At 59.7% G+C, this 18,050-nt stretch overlaps 2 protein-coding genes across 2 annotated transcripts; both read right to left on the reverse strand.

Moving 5' to 3' along the window:
* Positions 1-263: 263 nt before the first annotated feature.
* Positions 264-2,412, reverse strand: SLC39A1 (solute carrier family 39 member 1). The gene is made up of 3 exons (XM_066635399.1): positions 2,298-2,412; positions 2,087-2,217; positions 264-970 (listed from the first exon to the last, which is right to left on the reverse strand). The coding sequence occupies exons 1-3, from the start codon at positions 2,410-2,412 to the stop codon at positions 335-337; spliced, it is 882 nt and encodes a 293-aa protein (XP_066491496.1). The 3' UTR covers positions 264-334.
* An 8,943-nt stretch (positions 2,413-11,355) lies between these two features.
* Positions 11,356-16,735, reverse strand: CKMT1A (creatine kinase, mitochondrial 1A). Its single transcript, XM_066634878.1, has 9 exons — positions 16,581-16,735; positions 15,017-15,215; positions 14,834-14,929; positions 13,338-13,559; positions 12,859-12,944; positions 12,345-12,468; positions 12,090-12,224; positions 11,714-11,839; positions 11,356-11,472 (listed from the first exon to the last, which is right to left on the reverse strand). Exons 1-9 carry the CDS (start codon positions 16,733-16,735, stop codon positions 11,356-11,358), a joined length of 1,260 nt encoding a protein of 419 aa, XP_066490975.1.
* Between the last annotated feature and the right edge of the window lie 1,315 nt (positions 16,736-18,050).

Here is an 18,050-nt window from a genome sequence, read left to right on the forward strand (position 1 = left end):
ACTGCACCTACATCTGCTGCCCAAGTGCTGCAGGAAGAAGGGAAGACTAACACTACTTATGAGCTTGGCCAGGGTAGAGAATTCTGTTTCGCATCTCCTAATCTCGTGCAGTGGGCAGATGGGCGAGAAGAACAAACAGGAACCAGAGGCACTGATTTCATATTCATACAAAAGGAGTAAGATTTTTAATAAAAACATAGATGGGCACAGCCCATCAGTACCCACTTTAAAACTGTAACAGCACATTCCATTCACCCTAAGAAGGTGGCACCAGCTGGGAAACTGTCTATTTGGTCCAGGCTGTGGCGGCTGTGGCCCCTTCCTTCCAGGCCCCTCAGCCCACAAAGCGTAGAGCAGCCATTCCTGAAAAGCCCAGCAGCACCGCAAGGACTTTGGGCAGATGACTGCTGGGCAAGTTCAGCTCGTGGGGCAGGATCTCCAGGAAGGTGATGTACATGAATGTCCCAGCAGCCACACCTCCCAGCATGCTCCGAGCTGTGGCACTGCCCGCCCCCGGGCCCTGCGTCACTACCATACCCAGGCCGACCCCCAGTGGGGACATGAGCACAAAGATGGTGAGGGAAGCTGCCAGCCAGCGCAGGGGAAGGTGACTCTGGAGCAGCAGTAGAGCCAAGCTGAAGGCAATCACACTCTTATGGAGCAAGATGGCCACTGTCAGCTGCAGCACTTTGGCTTCCGTGTCCTGCAGGCCCACAGCCAGGCCTTCAAAGACTGAATGCAGCGAGAGGGACAGCATCAGCACCAGGGAGCGGAAGGGTGACGGGGAGTGGTCTTTGCCATGCACGTGGAAATGGGGCACCTCTGCCCCAGCAGCAGCCTCTCCACTAGGCAGGAGTGGGAGGGTGGCTTCATCTCCATGCTGCTTGCTGCAGTCTAAGACCACATGCTCCATGACCAGAACCAACAAGAAGCCCAGGGCCAGGATGAATTCAGGCATGGGGAAATCCAGCTGCAAAACAGAAGAGGACAGAGTTAGGGGGGCCTGGAGAGGCCCTTTCCTGGAGGCCTATCATGCTGCTCTTGCAACCGCTAAAGTGTGGCTGTTTTTCAGTGATGACAACAACATGGTCTCTAAGCCCATCACAACAGTCAAGCTTAGTGTCCCTTGGCCAGTGCTGTCACTTCCAATTTCTGTGTTGCGACATGCAGGGGACTTTCAGTTCCTTTTCCTGCACCTTCAAAGAGCCATTCTGCCTTCTGGGGACTTACACATGTGCAATTGCTGACACAGGGAAGAATGGCTCCTAGCTCTTGTGGGGAGGAGGGGGCTGACAAGAGAATGGAGATGTGTCCTATGTTGGCAACCTTCAGTCTCAAAAGACTATGGTATCAGGCTCTGAAAGGTGGTTCTGGAACAGTGTCTAGTGTGGCTGAAAAGGCCAATTCAGGAGTGACAATCCCTTCCACACTGGGACAAGTGCAGTCTGTCCCTGGTCTGTCTCCCTGGCTATGGGCCTTCCTTCTTTGCCTCTTAGCCTCAGACTGTTGGCCAAGTGTCTCTTCAAACTGGGAAAGGCCATGCTGCACAGCCTGTCTCCAAGCAGGCCGCTCAGAGGCCAGGGTTTCCCACTTGTTGAGGTCCACTCCTAAGGCCTCCAGATCCCTCTTGCAGATGTGTCCTATGGCCATATGCTACTCTGAACAAGGGCTGCAGGGGGAGGGCAGGTTACAGTCCAGTCTGGTTGCAGACCTGGCCACACTTACCTGGGAGCTTGGGCTGCATGAGAGGCATGCATCAGATTGGGCTCTCGAAGGAGTCAGGCTGCAGGAGAGGCACCACCCTCTCCTGCGTGCGGCTCCTCAGATTGGTGGTCAGGTGAGCAGCAGGCTGCTGACCGGATCCCAGGAGGCTCTTTGAACGCTCCAGCCCAGGCCCAGCAGAGAGCTGCCGGTCACGCGCCTCCCAGCCCGCGGAGCCCTCGTTGGCCACAGGCACCGCGAGAGCACGGCGACCGCCCAGCCTCGACGACGCCGGGTTGCGCCCGGCTGAACAGCCGGCCGGGGGAGCCCGGTCGGGTCTTCCCCCCGCCGCCCCCTCAGACTTCCCGCCCTTCACTGGGTGTACCGAAAAGTTCTGCCGGCTCAGCTCCTCCCGCAGGTCCTCCAGCGAGTCCGGCACGACGTCCAGCAGGCAGGCGGCCAGGAAGACGCCGCCCGCCGCGCAGGTCAGGATGCTCCGCCAGGGTCGGGAGGCGCCTGGGGGGAGAGAGGGAGGGATGGATGGATGAACGGACGACCCACCCACCCGGAGAGGCAGCTCCGCCGCGCCCACCTACCGTCCCCGAGGGCGCCGCGCAGGCGGAGGAGGACGGCGGGCAGCAGGCCCAGGAGGAGCGGCGCCAGCGCCAGCCCCAGCAGGCAGCCCAGCTTCACCGCCTGCAGCGACCACATGGCCGGGGTGGCGGCGGCGGCAGTAGCAGCAGGGGCCCTCCTTCGCCGCCGCGCCTTTCAGCCTTCGCTCCGCGTGACGGCCACGCCCCGCCCCAATGGGGCGGCTGCGCCGGGGGGTGGGGCCCGAGCCCCGGAGCGCGTGAGGCTGGCCGGCCGGCCGCCTGCGTGCTCGTGCGGGGCCCCGGAGGGCTGGCTAGGGGACGCCCGTTACTGGACCTCCCCCCTGTCCCTCCGCGGGGGCGGGCCAGGGGAGCGAGAAAACCCCTCCCCCCGCCGGCGGTCTGGGCGACGAGCCGCGTCCGAGTTCCAGCCGCCCCGTCTGCAGAGCCCTAAAGGGACGCTCCTCCCTCCTCTCCCCCACAGGGTCGCTCGAACCGGCCCGGGGCAGCTCCGGGGTCGCCTCCGGCGCTGCCTTCGACCCTGCGGCGGGGGAAGCTGCCTCGGGACCTGGGGGGCCCCGCGGGGGACTCTGCCCCACTGGGGGCTCCCGCTGGCCGGGGACTGGTGCAGGGCCCCTCTGCTCTGAGCTGCGGGCTGCGCCGAATCCTTGGAAGAGCCCCTGGATCGGCCCAGGGCGACTGCGCAGCTTCCCGTATTCCACAGTGGCCCGAAGCCTCAGGGAGCCCCCCAGAAGGAAGAGAAGAGGCCCGCATCCGGTGGCACTTCCAGGACCAGGAGGCCACGTCTCCCCACCTGGCTTGTGCCTGTGAGGGACTTTTCCTCCATCAGCCCCTCTTTTCCAGGCCAGGCACCATCACCACATCCTGTGGCAAGGAGTTCCACAGATTAATGACAAACTGGATCAAGAAATATTTTCGTTTTCCTGTTCTGACTCTCCCAACACTCAATTCTAGTTGATGTTTTAGTGGTTCTGGTGTTGTGTGAGAAGGAAAAGAACTTCCCTCTTTCCGCTCTATCCATCCCTTGTATAATCGTGTATGTCTCAATCAAGTATCAAACCCTCAGACATGTTTTTCTAGACTGAAGAGCAGTGGCTGGTGGGGGGGTAGGGGGGCAAAAGGCCAAGGCACCGTGCCTGTACGCCTTGTGGGGATGGCATAACCATATCTGCCCCACAGCTTCTGCCCACCAGGTCACCGCTGCCTGCCGTTCAGAATGCGAAGCCCCATGCAGCATTTGGGACCGTGCCCAAAGCCTTCTGAGGCTCCCGGAGCACTCTTAAGCAGTACTTCTGGGAAACCAGAAGCTCTCCAGGAGCCTCAGAAAACTTTCAGAGTGGTCTTAAACACCATGCAATGCTCCGTGTGGCTAGGCAAGTATCCCGGGGGCACGGCATTGCGGACCTGCAATCCAGGGCAACACAGGGGCCAGGTCTGTAATTGCTGAGGAGCCCCAAACACTGGAGCCTTTCCTGGTAAGGGCGGTGCCTCACCCCAGTAATCAGTTTGGTTGCTCTCTTCTGCACCTTCTCCAGTTCCACTATGTCCTTTTTGAGAGGTGGCAAACAGATTTGAACACAATATTTCAGATGTGTTTTTACAATCAATTTGTACACCGGCATTATAATATTAGCCGCCTTGTTCTCAATACCTTTTCTAATGATCCCAAGCATAGAATTTGCTTTCTTCACTGCCGCCGCACATTGGGTCAACACTTTCATCGAACTGCCCGCCAGCACCCCAAGATCCCTCTCCTGATCCATCACAGACAGCTCAGAACCCAGCAGCCTGTATGTGAAGTTTTGGTTCTTTTGCCGCAGTGTGCATTACTTTACACTTACGTACATTGAAACGCATCTGCCATTTTGCTGCCCGTTCTCCCAGTTTGGAGAGAAAAGTTTAGTGTCATCTGCAAACGTGGCCACAGATCAGGTGCAAAAACATGTGGCAAGGAGCCTTCCCTCTGTGGTCCATCCAAAGGGACATGGGTGACAGGAACTGGGGTGACAGGTCACGTGGTGCACAAAGGGAGAACTGTGCACCATCAGTCTGCAGCACAAAAGGGGTCCCTCTGCTCTCAGGGTCTGCAGCAACCTCACTCTGTGACTCCTTGGGCTCCTTTGTGGTCATGACGCCCCTTCTCTGCTGCCATCAGTCAATGAGGCAAACAGTGGAAGGGACCAGGGAAGAGGCAGCATACCTATGACCATGTTGCCAGTTATCAGCAATGATGTCACAGGCACAGGTGTGTATGGGAGTGGCTAGATGGGCAGGTTACAGCAATGGTGCACTGTATTTCACGCCTGCCCAGTGATTGGCCCAGACTCCAGATCACAGTTAGAGACAGTAATGTGACTGGTTTTATTCCATCTGTGACTGAGCTACTGGCTGTGTTTTTTGCAGGTTAAAGATTTCAGAATTGTCAGGTGTGCTTTCTCAGCTTGACTTGTGTAACATATAGGACACTACATGGAACTGCCCTTGGCAATAGTTTGGAAACCTCTACTCCCCAGCCCAGCTTTTAGCTGCTTTTAGCTGTAGGAGTACATCTCACACCAGTAATTTTTTATTTGTATTAGTTACCAGTTTGTTTCTGAGTCAAACTGAAAGTGCTGGTTTGATTTACAAGGCTCTAATCAGTCTAGGTCTGGGATACTTGAGGGAGTGCGCCTCCCCCCTCCTGCCATGTAACTGCTGTGAATGAAGACCCCCAGGAAAGTCATGGCTTTAGGTTCTACTCCTGTCAGTGGCGAGGATACCTCCCAGCGATGTCTCAGATGTGATGAGATTCCTTTCCAAGAGAGCCATCTGGGGCTTAGGGAAATGCCGACAGCCTCACTGACAGCTGCCAGGCTTTTGGTGATCCAGCACTTTGCTTTGCTGAATTTTACTCGTATTCTGTCAGTGGTGATTTTTAGGAATTGGGTGACTGCTGGGACACTTTTATTGGCATTGACAATAGAGCCCAGTCATTTCTGAGCTGTTTCCTCTTTGATGTGTGCCTCTTTGAGAGCCTTCAATGGCAGGAACATGGCATGCAAGGTTAAATACAAATGTGACAAGTAAAATAATAAATGGACAGCAGCAAAGAAGGGAAGCATCTGGAGGCTCAGCCAGCATCATTTTTGGCTGGGGGCGGGAGAGAAGAGAAGAGATGTGACTTGCAAAACATGCTCCAGACAGGGCCAAAGCAAACCAGGCCTGTGGCATGATGGGCAGAGAAAGAGAGAGAGCAGTGTTCCCTGCTGGGCACCACAAAGTTATACCAGTATGGGAAGCAGGTGCACTCAGGAGCAAAGCTCAGAGACATTTGTGGGAGCATCTGAGGAAGAGCTGGCTTTAGGGGCAACTGGAATGGAACTTCAGGGTGTGGGGAATCTGTGGACGAGGCTGATGCACAGGAGTCTGACCTTTGAGCAGATGTTTCCAGTAGACTGTGTGTGTGTGCACACACATGCGCAGAGGGGTCAGGCCCTGCAGTCCGGGGGGGGGGGGAGGGCAGACTTTCCACCTAGTCACACTGCCTTGTTCTCCTGGGGATTCCCCATGCTGAAATTGGCAGCAGGGCTGACTGTCCTTGAAGTGACTCTGAGTTGGCATTAACCCTTTGCATTCTATAGACACTCTCTGCGTTGTCCCTTCTTCTTTTCTTGGAGTCAGCACAGCAACAGTTTATTGTGACTAGGAACAACAGGAAGGCAATCTGTGTGGCTGCTGGAAGTGGGTCTTCTGACGTGTGCTGCAGGAGGGGAAACAGTGACTTTAAGGGGGTGTGTGGGTGTTGCTTCTCTGTATCTTCTTACCAAGGAGCTGTTCCACATCTGTGTTGCCTGTGGGTGGCAGGAAGCAGAGGGATTGCCCACCCAAGGCATGGATAATGCCCACCCAGACCCCCTTTGCCCCTTTAGATGTTTCTGCATGCAAGGCAGGCAAAAGGAGCTGCTCAGCTGCGGCTGGCCTCAGGTTCCCAGCCCTGGAGAGAGGGACTGACAAGCACAGCAGACCTCCATTGTGTAGAGGCCTTCCTACGGGCGTGCTCAGGTGTGTCAAAGGCTCTTGAGTAGCCTCACCACCAGGCAGGTGAAGAACCCCTGGCCCCTGGGCACAGAACACTCTTCTGTTATCTCTTGTTGTGCTCCAGTTCCTATTTTCATTTCTGTGCTACTCAATAGGAGTAGGCCTTGCCAGCCTGGCTACCAAGCTCTTCTTGGTCTGGATTGGCAGATGGAGGAAGCATACAGGTTCGGGCATTGCCCACGAAGCAGAGGGCGATGCCTGAGGCTGTCCAGAGATAAAAATGCCTGTGGAGATCCGTTACTATTCCCTTCCTGCTCACAGGAAGCTAGAGTCAGGTTTCCTTAGGCAGGTCACCCTCCAAGCTGGCTTCCTTGCCTTTCTGGGTGTAACGAGTACTTGAGGTACAGGAGGGATTGGATAAGCAGGCCCTCAGAGGTCCCAACAGCTTCTTGCACAACTCGAATTTCATGCTTCCCAATGTAGCTGTCAGTTTCATTGGCTCCAGCTGCTCTGTGCATGATGTGCCCACTGGTGCAACCTGTGCCCAGGTCAAGTAAGATCATGGCATGACAGGCAGGCAAGGACCAGGTGGGAGGATGTGGCACTTTTGCCAGGAGATGCTGGCTTGGGTTCTCCAGAAAGGCCAGCAGTGACCCAGGCTTCATTTTGAGGCCAACACTGAGGCCATGCTTGCTCTGGTGCACAGAAGTGGCAGAGGAGCTTCCTGAATCCACCCCCCCCCCATGGCATCCGCAGGCAGAGTTTGTGCCTGGGGGAGATGCTGATGTTGGGAGCATCAGGTCCCACAGAGAGTCTCATCACTGACTTCTTCACAAAGAAATGTGAGGCTTTGTGACCCCCTTGCAAGGCCTAATGCTTGTCTAGTTCTCTCTGATGGGCCATCATCACCCCACTGCACTGGGCTCTCAGGAATCATGTGCTGATCAGGCATCTTCCTTCCCTTTGAGCATGACTGCTGCTTTTGCGGTGGAGACCACCAATACCAATGCTGATTGGATGGGATCTGCAACTAGGGCTGCTGACAGACCACTGCTGTAGTGGCATGCCTGGCTCAAGAGCAAAACCCTAACCTTTCACAACCACTCCCACCATGGGCAGAAGGGCAAAAAGACCCAAGCCATGGCAGAGGTTGGAAGGGAGGGGAGGACCAGTGGTAGGAGTGGAGGCCTGGCTCTCTGCTGCAGGGAGCAATCCTGCACCACACCCAAGGCCTCTTCAGAGGTGGCCTCAAGCAGCCATTGCAGCCTCTTATCAGGCCTCCCTGCACAGCCCTGTGCAAACTTGTTTTGTCCCAACAAGACTGGAGAATTCCCTCCTTTTCTGCCACAGAGACCTGAGCAGCAGCTTCAGGCCAGAGCTGTTGCCAGGCAGCTTGGGAGCTCAGACTCCCATCGCACACTCTCCTGCCCACTCTTGAGGGCACACTGGCTCTCCTCCCACCAGGACTGTGGGCCAGGGTAGTCTTATCCAGGTGGGCTTTCTGATGGCTGGCACCCAACCTAGCTGCCCTTTGCTTAAAGACCAGGTGTGCTGCTTAGCTCCTGGGGCACCACTGCAGCAGCCTCCCTTTCATGAGGTGTTCACATGCAAGTAGGTCTGACTGGCCGCAATGGGACAGAGGCACTGTGGCTGCCTGCAAATGCACCAGGAGTGGGTGGGTGGCTTCCACCCTGCACCCCAGATTGAGCCTGACCTTCTTCTCCCCTGACAATGTGGGTGACAGGTGTGTGTGTTAGGGACTAGACTCCCATTGTCCATCCCCCCCACCTCCAACTGGGCTGTCTACTGTTCTGAAGGGCTGCTGGCATTTTTAGCTGACACTCAGGCTCTTTTCTGCACTGGGTTGTTCAAGAGACACGCTCCCTCTCAAATATTGGCCATGTTGCTCTGGTGTTGTGGCGTTCTAGGTTCCTCCATCAGAGCCATGTGTAGTAGGCTCCTGTGGTAAACCCAGAGTGTGCCTTTCCCTGGAGCATAGCCCTCCTGAGCATCTGGTGCAAGCACTGGCCAGACCTCAAGCTGATGCACATCAGCAAGGCACCTGCACCCCCTGGAATCCGCCCACCAGGTCCTGAGGCCCTTTCACACCTGGACACAGAGGAAGACAGGCCTCTCCCCCACTGCGATGGTACCACCACAACCCAGTTTCTTGTGGTCATGCCATAGTAATCTGTGACCAGCAGGGCTGCTGTTTCCTCCCTCAATTTTTTGGCAAGTTGGGCCTGGCCCTGCCAGCGTGAGAGGCTTTCTGTTCTCTGTTGCCACCACAGGCCAGATTACGGTCGAGACACAAGGAGATGAGCCAGGGAAGGGCAGCTGAATCGCAAGGCCAGAACCTGGAGGTGACATCGATGCGGCATCACTGTGCCAGGCACCATGGTCTCTAGCTACATGCTGCCCCCAGGGTCTGTTGGCACTGCTATCACCTTGGCCTTTGCAGCCCTTGTGCAGTGTGTTCCGTGAGAGAGGTAAGCCATGTCTTCTGGGGAAATCAAGGTGGTCTAGTTAGTCAGAGCTGGGGCCAGGTGTCGTCCCCCCCTTGGCTCCACTCTGTCTTCAACATGCTGAGTAGCCTTAGCCAAGGCCCCTTATCAGCTGCTTCATTGATAGGAACAATCATGGTCTGGTGAGGTCCAGCATGATAAAGGAGACCCTGCTCTTTGCATGTCCTAAGTGTTGAGCAACCGACCATGGTCAGCAGACGGTTGACTGGTCTGGACTCCTTCCCTGCCCTTCCCTGCAGCCGGAGCTGGCGGCAGCAGCCCTCTGCAGTCTCATGTGCAGTGGGGCTGAGGTGTTCCTGTAAAGAAGGAGGGAGCCCCCCCATTTGTTTTTAGAAGTGCAAATTCCAGGTACCACCATGGCCGCAAGATGGCGCCCCCTGGAGGCAGAGGACAGCAGTGCAGTGCTGCCCAGGGCAGGCAGCTTTTCCAGATGAAGCCTTGGCTACCCTTGCCCGCCTCCCTGGTGGGGGCACTGCCTGGAGCCGGGCCAGGCCTTTCTGCAGTTGAGCCCAGAGTGGACACAGGATCCAGGCTGCCACTTTCGCACAGGAGAACTGCCCTGCCTTGCTCATGATGCAGAAGGCTGCGCCATGCACCTGACTGAAACTCACGGCACTGCAGAACAACCTGCTCCTCTTAGGCATCATGGCTCTCAGGTGGCAATGTGTCATGTTCCATGCCCCCCCCCCGAGCAGGAGCCTTGGTGCTCTGTGCCCTGAGTCAGCAGAGGTGGACTGTGTGTGGCTCTCTTCTGCTTGTTCTAAGACGCCTGTCTCCACCCGTTCCATGGCTTCTGCCCCCATCCCTGGCTGCCAGGGGCTGCCCCTTGCATGGGGCTGCCCCTTCCCACTCCTGCACCAGACTGGAGGGATCCCAGCATAGGCAGGACAGTGAGGCAAGTGCTAGTCACCTCCTGGCTCAGCAGGGTCCCCAATGGGAAGCAGCCACCTCCAGGGAATTCCTGGCTATCTCCAAAGATCAAGACCTTTCCATGGGCAAGAAGCTAAAGAAGCCGGCAGTATGGTGCATTCCACAGAATAAGTACATTAAAACACTAGAAGAGCTCTGCAGGGTCAGGTCAAAGGCCCACTGAGTCCAGCTTCCTGTATCTCACAGTAGCCCACCAAAGACCTCAGGGAGCACACAAGACAACAATGTACCTGCATCCTGAGGTAATCGTGAGAAGGCATGATGTAATCATGAGATTCTAGGTCTCATCAACAGAAGGCCTAATCAAATGTGTAGATGACACCAAGCTGGGAGAAGGGGCAAACACAACAGAAGACAGTAGAAGCCTTTAGGAAGTCCCTGATATAATGGAATACAGTACTGGATTGAAATGAAGTTCACCAGGGGCAAATGCCAGGTTCTGCACTCAGGCAAAAATAAGCAAAGACACAGGTACAGAATGGGAGATACTTGGTATGGCAACACAACATGTGAGTGGGATCTTGGGAGTTGCAGTGGATCACAAGATGAACATGAGTCAGCAGTTTGATGCCGCAGCAAACTAGGCCAACACAATTTTAGCCTGCACTAGTAGTACCGTAGCTTCCAAGTTGCAAGAAATTGTGGTTCTGCCTTACTTTTAGAAATGGGTTAAGTCAGAATGCCAGATGCAGGGGAGGGCACCAGGATGCAGGTCTCTTGTTATCTGGTGTGCTCCCTGGGGCATTTGGTGGGCCGCTGTGAGATACAGGAAGCTGGACTAGATGGGCCTGTGGCCTGATCCAGTGGGGCTGTTCTTATGTTCTTATGTACTCTATATTGGAGTACTCACCTGGAGTACTGTGTCCTATTCTGGGCACCCCACTTTAAAAAAGATGTAGCCAAACTGGAGTGGGTTCAGAGAAGAGCAATTAGGATGATCAAATGGCTGGAGAACAAACCCTGTTGGAGATGCTTTAGGACGATTTTCTGCTACAGGCAGGGGGTGGGACTAAATGACCTTGTGGGAACCTTTCAGCTGTATGATTCTGTGATTATGTACAGTGTTGAGACTGATGGGAGTCATGGTGCCACTATATTCTGCCTTAGTAGCCGAAGAGGAGTGGGTTCAAAAGAAGGCAACAAGGATGGTGAGGGGGCTGGAAAACATGATCTCTGCAGACAGACTGAAGGAGATGGGCATGTTTTGTTCAGAGATGAGATGGCCAAGGGGTGACCCGAGAATGATTGCTGCCTGTATGAGGGGGCTGACATGCATGCTGCAGTTGACATTTCTCCAGAGGGTGGGACCAGGACAAATGGGTATACGTTACAGCAAGGGAGACATTCCGAAGCAGGTCCTGACAGTGCAAACTGTTTGGCAGTGGAACAGGCTGCCTCAGAAGTGACTGAGTTGCCATTGCTGGCCCTCCCCACACCAGTCCCCACCCACAAGTACAAACAGCCAGAGGCAGATTGACTTCACAGAAGATTTATGGGGATTGGTGTGGCAGTGCCATGGGAACGGGCATGCTGGCGCCCTGCAGGACCTCGGCCTTGGAGCAGGGCTGGCCTCAGCTGCGGAACTGCGGCACTGGTGAAGGGATGCGGATGTCCTGGCCCCGCTCCAAGCGCCTCTCGCAGTCAATCAGGTAGTTCACGCCATCAATGACAAGCTGCACCAGCTCCACCTGCCGGAGACAGTGAGAAGTAGTTCCTCAGCCTGGGTCCTCTGCCCTCCTTGGGACTCGCACCCCTGCTAGGCCCTGGCAAGCTGCCCCCAGAAACCGGCCAAGAGTCTGGCAGCCCTCACATCGCTTGCCTGACACATGCCTTTGCGAATGTCACCCTCAGCTCTTCACACTCCACTCTGCATCCCTCCCTCCCATGCACGCATGCAGTCTGCACACAGCTCCTCCTCTGATGAGGTACCTCTGACTTCCCCAGGCGGTCCAAGTTGGAAATGTCAAAGGTGCTCCCCGTGGCTGCAGTGTCCACTCCTCCAGTCCCCCGTTTTTGCAGTCTCAGGTTCTCCAGGATCTTGGAGAAGCGGCTGTCCTACAAGTGGTTGGCAGAGGGATTAGTGGTGGAACTTAGCACAGGGATGGGGGGTGGAGGGCAGCCAGAGGCCCCTGGCAGCTGAGGTGTGGTGCCAAGGTGCGGGGCCTGAGAACACAGGCCCTGCCTGGGGCTGCAGCAACCCTGGGGAGGCCTGTGGGGACACTATGGAGGTCAGCGAAACAGCCTTGCAGGCAGACATCCCCTAGAGAGCAGCACACCAGACCCCCACTCCTCAGTCAGAGCCTACCTTGCTCAGCAGGGGCAGCTTGATGTGCACCCCGGCACGCAGGCCAGTGCCCAGGTTGGAGGGACAAGTCAGGACGTAGCCCAGCCTCTCGTTCCACATAAACTCCCAGCCTCTCTCCTGGATCAGCCGCTCCACCTGCATGCAAAGGAGGCAAACACAGAGCCCTGAGCAGGACTCCCTGGAGCTCAGCACTGCTGTGGGGTGGGACAGGATGGGTCTGAGGAGCGGAGGGAGCAGGGGCAGGCACTGGCTCACCTCCTTCAGACCCCGACAGAACCGCTCAAAGACGCGCTTCATGTTGCCCCCTTTCTCCATGGAGATGACGCGCGTGTGGTCCTCCTCATTGACCCAGATCAGGAAGGTCTTCTCGTTGTTGTGCCTGAACGGTGGCTGCAGATTAATGCGGGGGCCGGGGGGAGAAGCCCTGCCTGCCCCCACTGCCAGGAAAGAGGCTCCTCCTTGCAGTCTCCTGCAGCTCTACCAGATGATCTCTGCAACAACTTGCACCCTGCCTTTCCATACAAAAAGGCACCCCAGGCGACTTCCGTGGAGGTAAATGGAGCGCAAGAACGCTAAGGCCAGCAACACCACAATCAGCCAAGGGAGTAGTTGTGCAAGGCAGCAGCCCTGACCCGCAGAAGGCCACTGCCCTTTTCAGTGGTGACAACATAAGCCCACCCGGTGGTAGAGCCCATCTGGAGCCAGCCTCCCTCTCTGTTGCCCTCCATGCCTAGCTCAGCTCAGCCCCAGGAGTCAGCTGAAGCCCTACCAGATACCACGGGCATCAGGCCAGTCACGAGCCATGCCTGCTGCTGTCAGCAAGGGGGAGACGGGCTTGTCGAAGAGGAAGTGATCCTGAAGAAGAAACCATGACAGCAGGTGACGTTTAGCTCAGGGCCAGACTTGTTGCTGGGGGCCCCAAGCAGAGCCCGCTGGGAACACTTGTGGGGGCGGCTTCGGACAGAGTGGGCAGGCCGTGCCAGTCCCAGGAGGAAGAGGCTGGGGAAGGAAGCAGGGAAAGGGGCTGTCCCAGTTGGGGGCAACAGGTTTGGGCAGTAGAGGACAGTGACACTGCTGGTGTGGCTGTGGGCCGTGTGGCAGTAGGAGCCTCTGTGTGTGCACAGAAGCCTGGCCCAGGCCCCACAGTGTCCTGCCAATCTAGGGTGCCTTCTCAGAGGGCACACAACCCCCAGGAGCCTTTCAGGCCAGCCCTTCTGCCCCTGCCCTCCCCTGCCAGGAGTCGCTCACATCAATGAGCTGCTGCTGCTCCTTCTCTGTCATCTCGCTGAGGCGGTAGTACTTCCCGGCCAGGTCCCCTGTCAGGCCACTCAGGGCATCTGTGGTGACCTTCTCCACCTCCCGGCGCTCAGCCCGGGTACAGGCTGGAGGCAGGCTGAGCCCCCGGATGCTTCGACCTGTCCGCACCCGCGACGACAGGACATAGCGCTCGTCAAAGTGGCCGGCCTTGATCTGTGGGGGAGGGGGGGCCAGAGACAGCAAGGGGTAATTAGCTGGGAGGCTGACACTAGCCAGAAGAGGTAAGAGGCAAGTCTCCTGTTGATCATAAGAGTTTGCGAGTAGATGGGACATTGGCTGGTGAAGAGGGCTGCTAAGCTGGCACTTCCTCTGGTTGCTACTTGGAGTCCCCCAGAGTGGTGAGAGCTCCCAGCTTCTGGCCTGGGGCTGTTCTAAGTGGAGCCACCTGACCTAGCCTTCCTGCAGCCAGAGTCACTAATGGGGAGCCGCGAAACAGGCATCAAGGTGATCCTGTTTCTCTCCAGTCCGTTGTCCTCAGCAGCACCTGGGTGTGGGGGGTGGGGTGCCCTGCCTCAGACTCCAGAGGTGTCAGGCTCTGTGGTGCAACTGCCACTGAGAGACCCTCCTCTATGATGGGACCCCTTTCAGAGTTATCCTTTGAGACACACCCTAGGGCAGTGATCAAGGCTAGGCAGGAACTGCAGGCAGGGAGGATAGGCCTTGGGCCAAACAGTTGCCAATGGAGGGAGGGAAGAGAACTCCTCTTTGGATGCCGGACATCACTCTGGCTGCAGACCTTGGGCCTACCTCTCCTCCTGATTTTCCCCCTGAACTTCAAGTGGTCCAAAGGCAGCAGCCTTTCCTAGCAAGGAAGGTGCTCCAGCCCTTCCTGACCATTTTGACCCTCCCTATTCTGCAGTCTGTGATGGGGCCGCTGGAAGTGCTGGTCCTCCCCCACCCTGCTCCAGCCCTGGCCATGCCACAGACTGTCACGTTGGCAAAGCCACACCAACCTGCTTGGCCCGTGAACCAGCCCTGCGCAGCAGGCTGCAGACTCCATTCCCGGGAGCGTCACCAGGCAGAAGGGCTGACAGCCGCTGCTGCCAGTCAGTGCTGAACAGGGATTCTGGCACCAGCTGGCCCAGGGCCCCGACTCCCTCTGCAGTGACAGCAGGCTGGCCTTTCCCTCCGGGTTGGGAGGAGCAAAGCCCAGCCCTGCCAAGTCCTTGCAGGGCTCCCCCTGCTGCTACCTTGGCTCTACTGCTGAAGGATTCTGAGGGGAGGAGCTTGACTAAAGCCCAGCCTGGCCATGCTGCAGGGCTGTGCGGCCCCTGGTGAGTCGTCTCCCCCTGAAGTGACCCCAGTGCGCGATGCCCCCCTTGTGTGAGCAGAGGCTCGTGACGGGAGGGGTGCAGCTGGCACGCACGGACTGCAGCCCCTGGCAACCAGCTGTGCCCCCCTCCGCGGCCGCGTGGGCTCTTGCACACCTTGCTGGCGTCCAGGTCCGTGGGGTGCTTCATGGTGCGCGGGTTGTAGCCGTTGTGCCGCTCCTCGATCACCGGGTCGAAGATCTCCGCGAAGACCTGCGCCACGCCGGGGTTGCAGTTAGCGGGAGGCAAGAGGCCCGGCCCGGCGCGGCGGGGCGCCCCGCACCAGCCCGCTGCGCTCACCTGGTAGGACTCCTCGTCGCCCGCCACCATGCCGACGGTCTTGATGAAGGGGTGCCCGGGGTTGTCCACGCCGGTCTGGATGCACTGGTCCAGGGTCCAGCCGTTGGGCGTGGCCTTGCCGCAGAGCTGGGCGTAGATGGCCGGCGTCAGGCTGCTGGCCATGCAGTTGTTGTGCCTGCGCAGGTCCGGGTATTCGGCGCTGGGGGCGCCAGAAGGGCGTGAGGGGCGGCGGGCATCCGGAGGCAGCTGCCGGCCATCCCGCCGCGCCCCCCGTTGGCCCGCGTGGGACTTCCCCGGAGGCGAACTCTGCACGTGCTCAGAAGCCTGCCTCCTGCCGGACTCCTCCTCCCCGGCCCCGCTGAGGGCAGGGGGAAGCGCCCCCTGCAGGCAGTCACGGGACGCGCAGCTTCACTTCCTGGCGCGCAGTGGGAGCGCGCCCGCCGCGCCCCTCCGCCAGGGGCCGGGCCAGGCCAGGTGTCTGCAGGAAGCGCCCGAGCGCTCAGGGCCCCCAGCACCCCCTGCAGCCAGGCCGGCCAGGGTGGCGCAGGAGAGGCAGGGAGGGCGGTGAGTGACCCCCGGGCGCCCGGCGCTGGAAGAGTATCGGGATTAGCGGCGGGCTGGGCCGGCGCTTAAGGGCTTAGCGCCTCCTGACCCGCTCCCGCTCCCAAGCCGCCCCCCGCCCTTCCCGAAGGAGATGAGATCGGCAAGGGCAAGGCCAGGCCGAGGGCGCGGAAGGGGCCGCCCCCACCTCCTGGGGGGCTGCGCAGGGATCCCTGAGCACAGGCGCCCTCCCACGTCTCCTGGCTGCCCCGCGACCGGGCAGTCCGAGGGCGGCTACTCGGAAGTCATTCCTGCTGCCTGCAACGGGGCCTACTCTCCGGAGAGCATGCAGGGCAGGAGCTGCGGACGGGCCGTGCTGGCCCCGAGGAGACTCCTCCGCCCCCTGGAGCCCCCAAGGACGCCCGCAGCCCAGCCTCGGGCACGCGCCTTCCTGCCTTCTCCGGGCTGGGTTGGCAGGGACTTCTCCGGAGCCCTTCTCCCTGCCTGCCAAGGAGGCTGGAGGCGGCCTGGCGCCGAAGCCCCGGGGCGGGGGGGCCTCAGAGCACGTGCAGAGTGCCTTCGCCGCATCGTCCCCAGCCGCGCTGCTCCTCTCCCCGGGCGCCCGGCCAGGCCAGGGCTGCCCCCTAGGAAGAACTGGCCCTGCGGCAGATCGGCCGGAGGGCGGGCGGGGGGGGGCAGTGAACCAGATCGGCCTCTGAGCCCAGGGGGAGGGAGGGAGGACGGAGCGAGGCTCTTGGCGAGGCAGGAGCGCGGCGCGACGCGGGGTAGCGTCGCCTCCGCCTCACTGCAGCACCGAGGGGGGGCTGGCTCGGCCCGCCTGCGTCTCTCCCGATCTCCTGTCGGACTGCAGGTCTTGGGGGAACGGAGTGGAATGAGGGGGCCCCGGCCCGCCGCCCCCGCCCTTCCGTGTCTGGGCAAAACGCCGGTCCGGCGGGGGCGGCCCCGTCCCCCCCAGCAGCGACAGTGCAGAGCCCCGCCGAGCCGCCGGCCGGGCCTGGCATACCTGGGCGGGTAGAGGCGGCGCCTGGCGGCGGCAGCTCCCACCGAGTCCCGGGAGAGGAGGAAGCCCCCCGCGGCCAGGGAGCCGGCGGCGCCCACCAGGGCCAGCAGGCGGGCCGACCTGCGGGCGGAGAGGGCGCGGGCGAAGGTGCTGGCCATGGTGCTGGAGAGGCGGCGACGACCACCGAGCGGCGGGCGGGCTGGCGAGCGGCGAGTGCGCACAGGCGGCCGGGCGGGCGGAGACGTGCGGGGAATGGCAATGCTCGCACTGCTGGCGGGGAGGGAGCGAGCGAGCGAGCGAGCAAGCGAGGGGAGGGCAGCGCCGAGATTACGCCGCCGCCCGCCAGCGCGCTGGCCTCCCGCCAAGCCACCTGCCCTGCCCGGCCTTGCGCGACGAGGCGCCGGCGCGCTTCAGCACCACTTCTGAGGACAGCGCCCGTGGCCGCCCACAGGACGAGCGGGGGCTGCGCGGGCCGGACGGCCCGGGAGGGGGCTCTGCACGTGCACTGCAGGGCCGGCGCTCCCCGGCCGCAGTAGCCCCGGAGTCGGCCCTTCAGCCCGCCGGGTGACCTTGGACGAGGGTAGGGCTGGGTGCGGCTGCGGGGCAAAGTCCAGTGGTGGCCGCACCCGCGCCGGTGCAGGCGCCGGAGAGGCAGGGACGGGGCGGGGGCCACGCCAAGGACAGCTGCTGCCCCGAGGAAGCGCCCTGGGGGTCTGCCCCTCCTCCCCGCTGTGCCGCAGAGACGCCTTCGAAGGCAACAGGCGGTGGGATCAGACCTGGCTTCTGGTGAACTCTGGAAGGGCTCGGCTGTGTCCGAGGCAGCAGTGCCGGCAGGAGCACGCAGTATGGCTTGGCTGCCTGCTCTGGAGGGCGCCAGAGCCCGCCTGGCCAACCTTGGCATGGGGCAGGAGGGGGACCCTGAATGCCTGACAGAATGCCTGGGGGGCTGCCCCAGCTAGAGCCACCCCTACCCAGAGGTTGCACCCTCTCTGCTGTGGCCCCCCTCCATCACTCCCCCACCCAGTGCAAACAGCCAAAGGGGCATCACAGAGCAGACCCGGAAGGCATGGCAGAAGTCTGGGCTGGGCAGAAAGGGCTGGGTGCAGGCAGTGAGCGGCAGGCACAGGCCTTGGGCAAGCATTCCCCAAGCCAACTGTCAGGGCTGCAGCAGCAGCAGGGACAGCAACAAGGCACTGGCAGACCTGCTGCAATCATATCCAACAGCATAGATAGCTGGGAGGAGGTGCTGCTGGCCACCACAGCAAAGAGAGGGGGCCTTTCCGTGGCCCCTCAGTGCTGCTGCAGTAGAAAATGCCAACAAGCCATGGGACAGAGAGGCCCCCAGCAAGGAATGAGGGGGTTGGGGGGGCTCTACCAAAGCACAGATGCCAACTTGAGTCATTGGGTTTTCCTCCTCCAGATTTCCCCATTCCCAAGAGGTCCTCCTCTGCCATTGCCCCCTCTCCCTTTCCC

Source organism: Tiliqua scincoides, chromosome 8 (assembly GCF_035046505.1).
Source record: "Tiliqua scincoides isolate rTilSci1 chromosome 8, rTilSci1.hap2, whole genome shotgun sequence".
In the NCBI taxonomy this organism is placed as follows: Eukaryota; Metazoa; Chordata; class Lepidosauria; order Squamata; family Scincidae; genus Tiliqua; species Tiliqua scincoides.

What these genes read in the sequence shown, in the direction of transcription:
- SLC39A1 (XM_066635399.1), bottom strand. Translation starts at nt 2,412, where the DNA reads ATGTGGTCGCTGCAGGCGGTGAAGCTGGGCTGCCTGCTGGGGCTGGCG. An exon ending in GCGCGGCGCCCTCGGGGACG is followed by an intron (nt 2,218 to 2,297) that starts GTAGGTGGGCGC and finishes CTCTCCCCCCAG; the next exon opens with GCGCCTCCCGACCCTGGCGG. An exon ending in TGAGCCGGCAGAACTTTTCG is followed by an intron (nt 971 to 2,086) that starts GTACACCCAGTG and finishes TCTGTTTTGCAG; the next exon opens with CTGGATTTCCCCATGCCTGA.
- CKMT1A (XM_066634878.1), bottom strand. Translation starts at nt 16,735, where the DNA reads ATGGCCAGCACCTTCGCCCGCGCCCTCTCCGCCCGCAGGTCGGCCCGC. An exon ending in CGCCGCCTCTACCCGCCCAG is followed by an intron (nt 15,216 to 16,580) that starts GTATGCCAGGCC and finishes TGGCGCCCCCAG; the next exon opens with CGCCGAATACCCGGACCTGC. An exon ending in TCTGTCGGGGTCTGAAGGAG is followed by an intron (nt 12,225 to 12,344) that starts GTGAGCCAGTGC and finishes CTTTGCATGCAG; the next exon opens with GTGGAGCGGCTGATCCAGGA.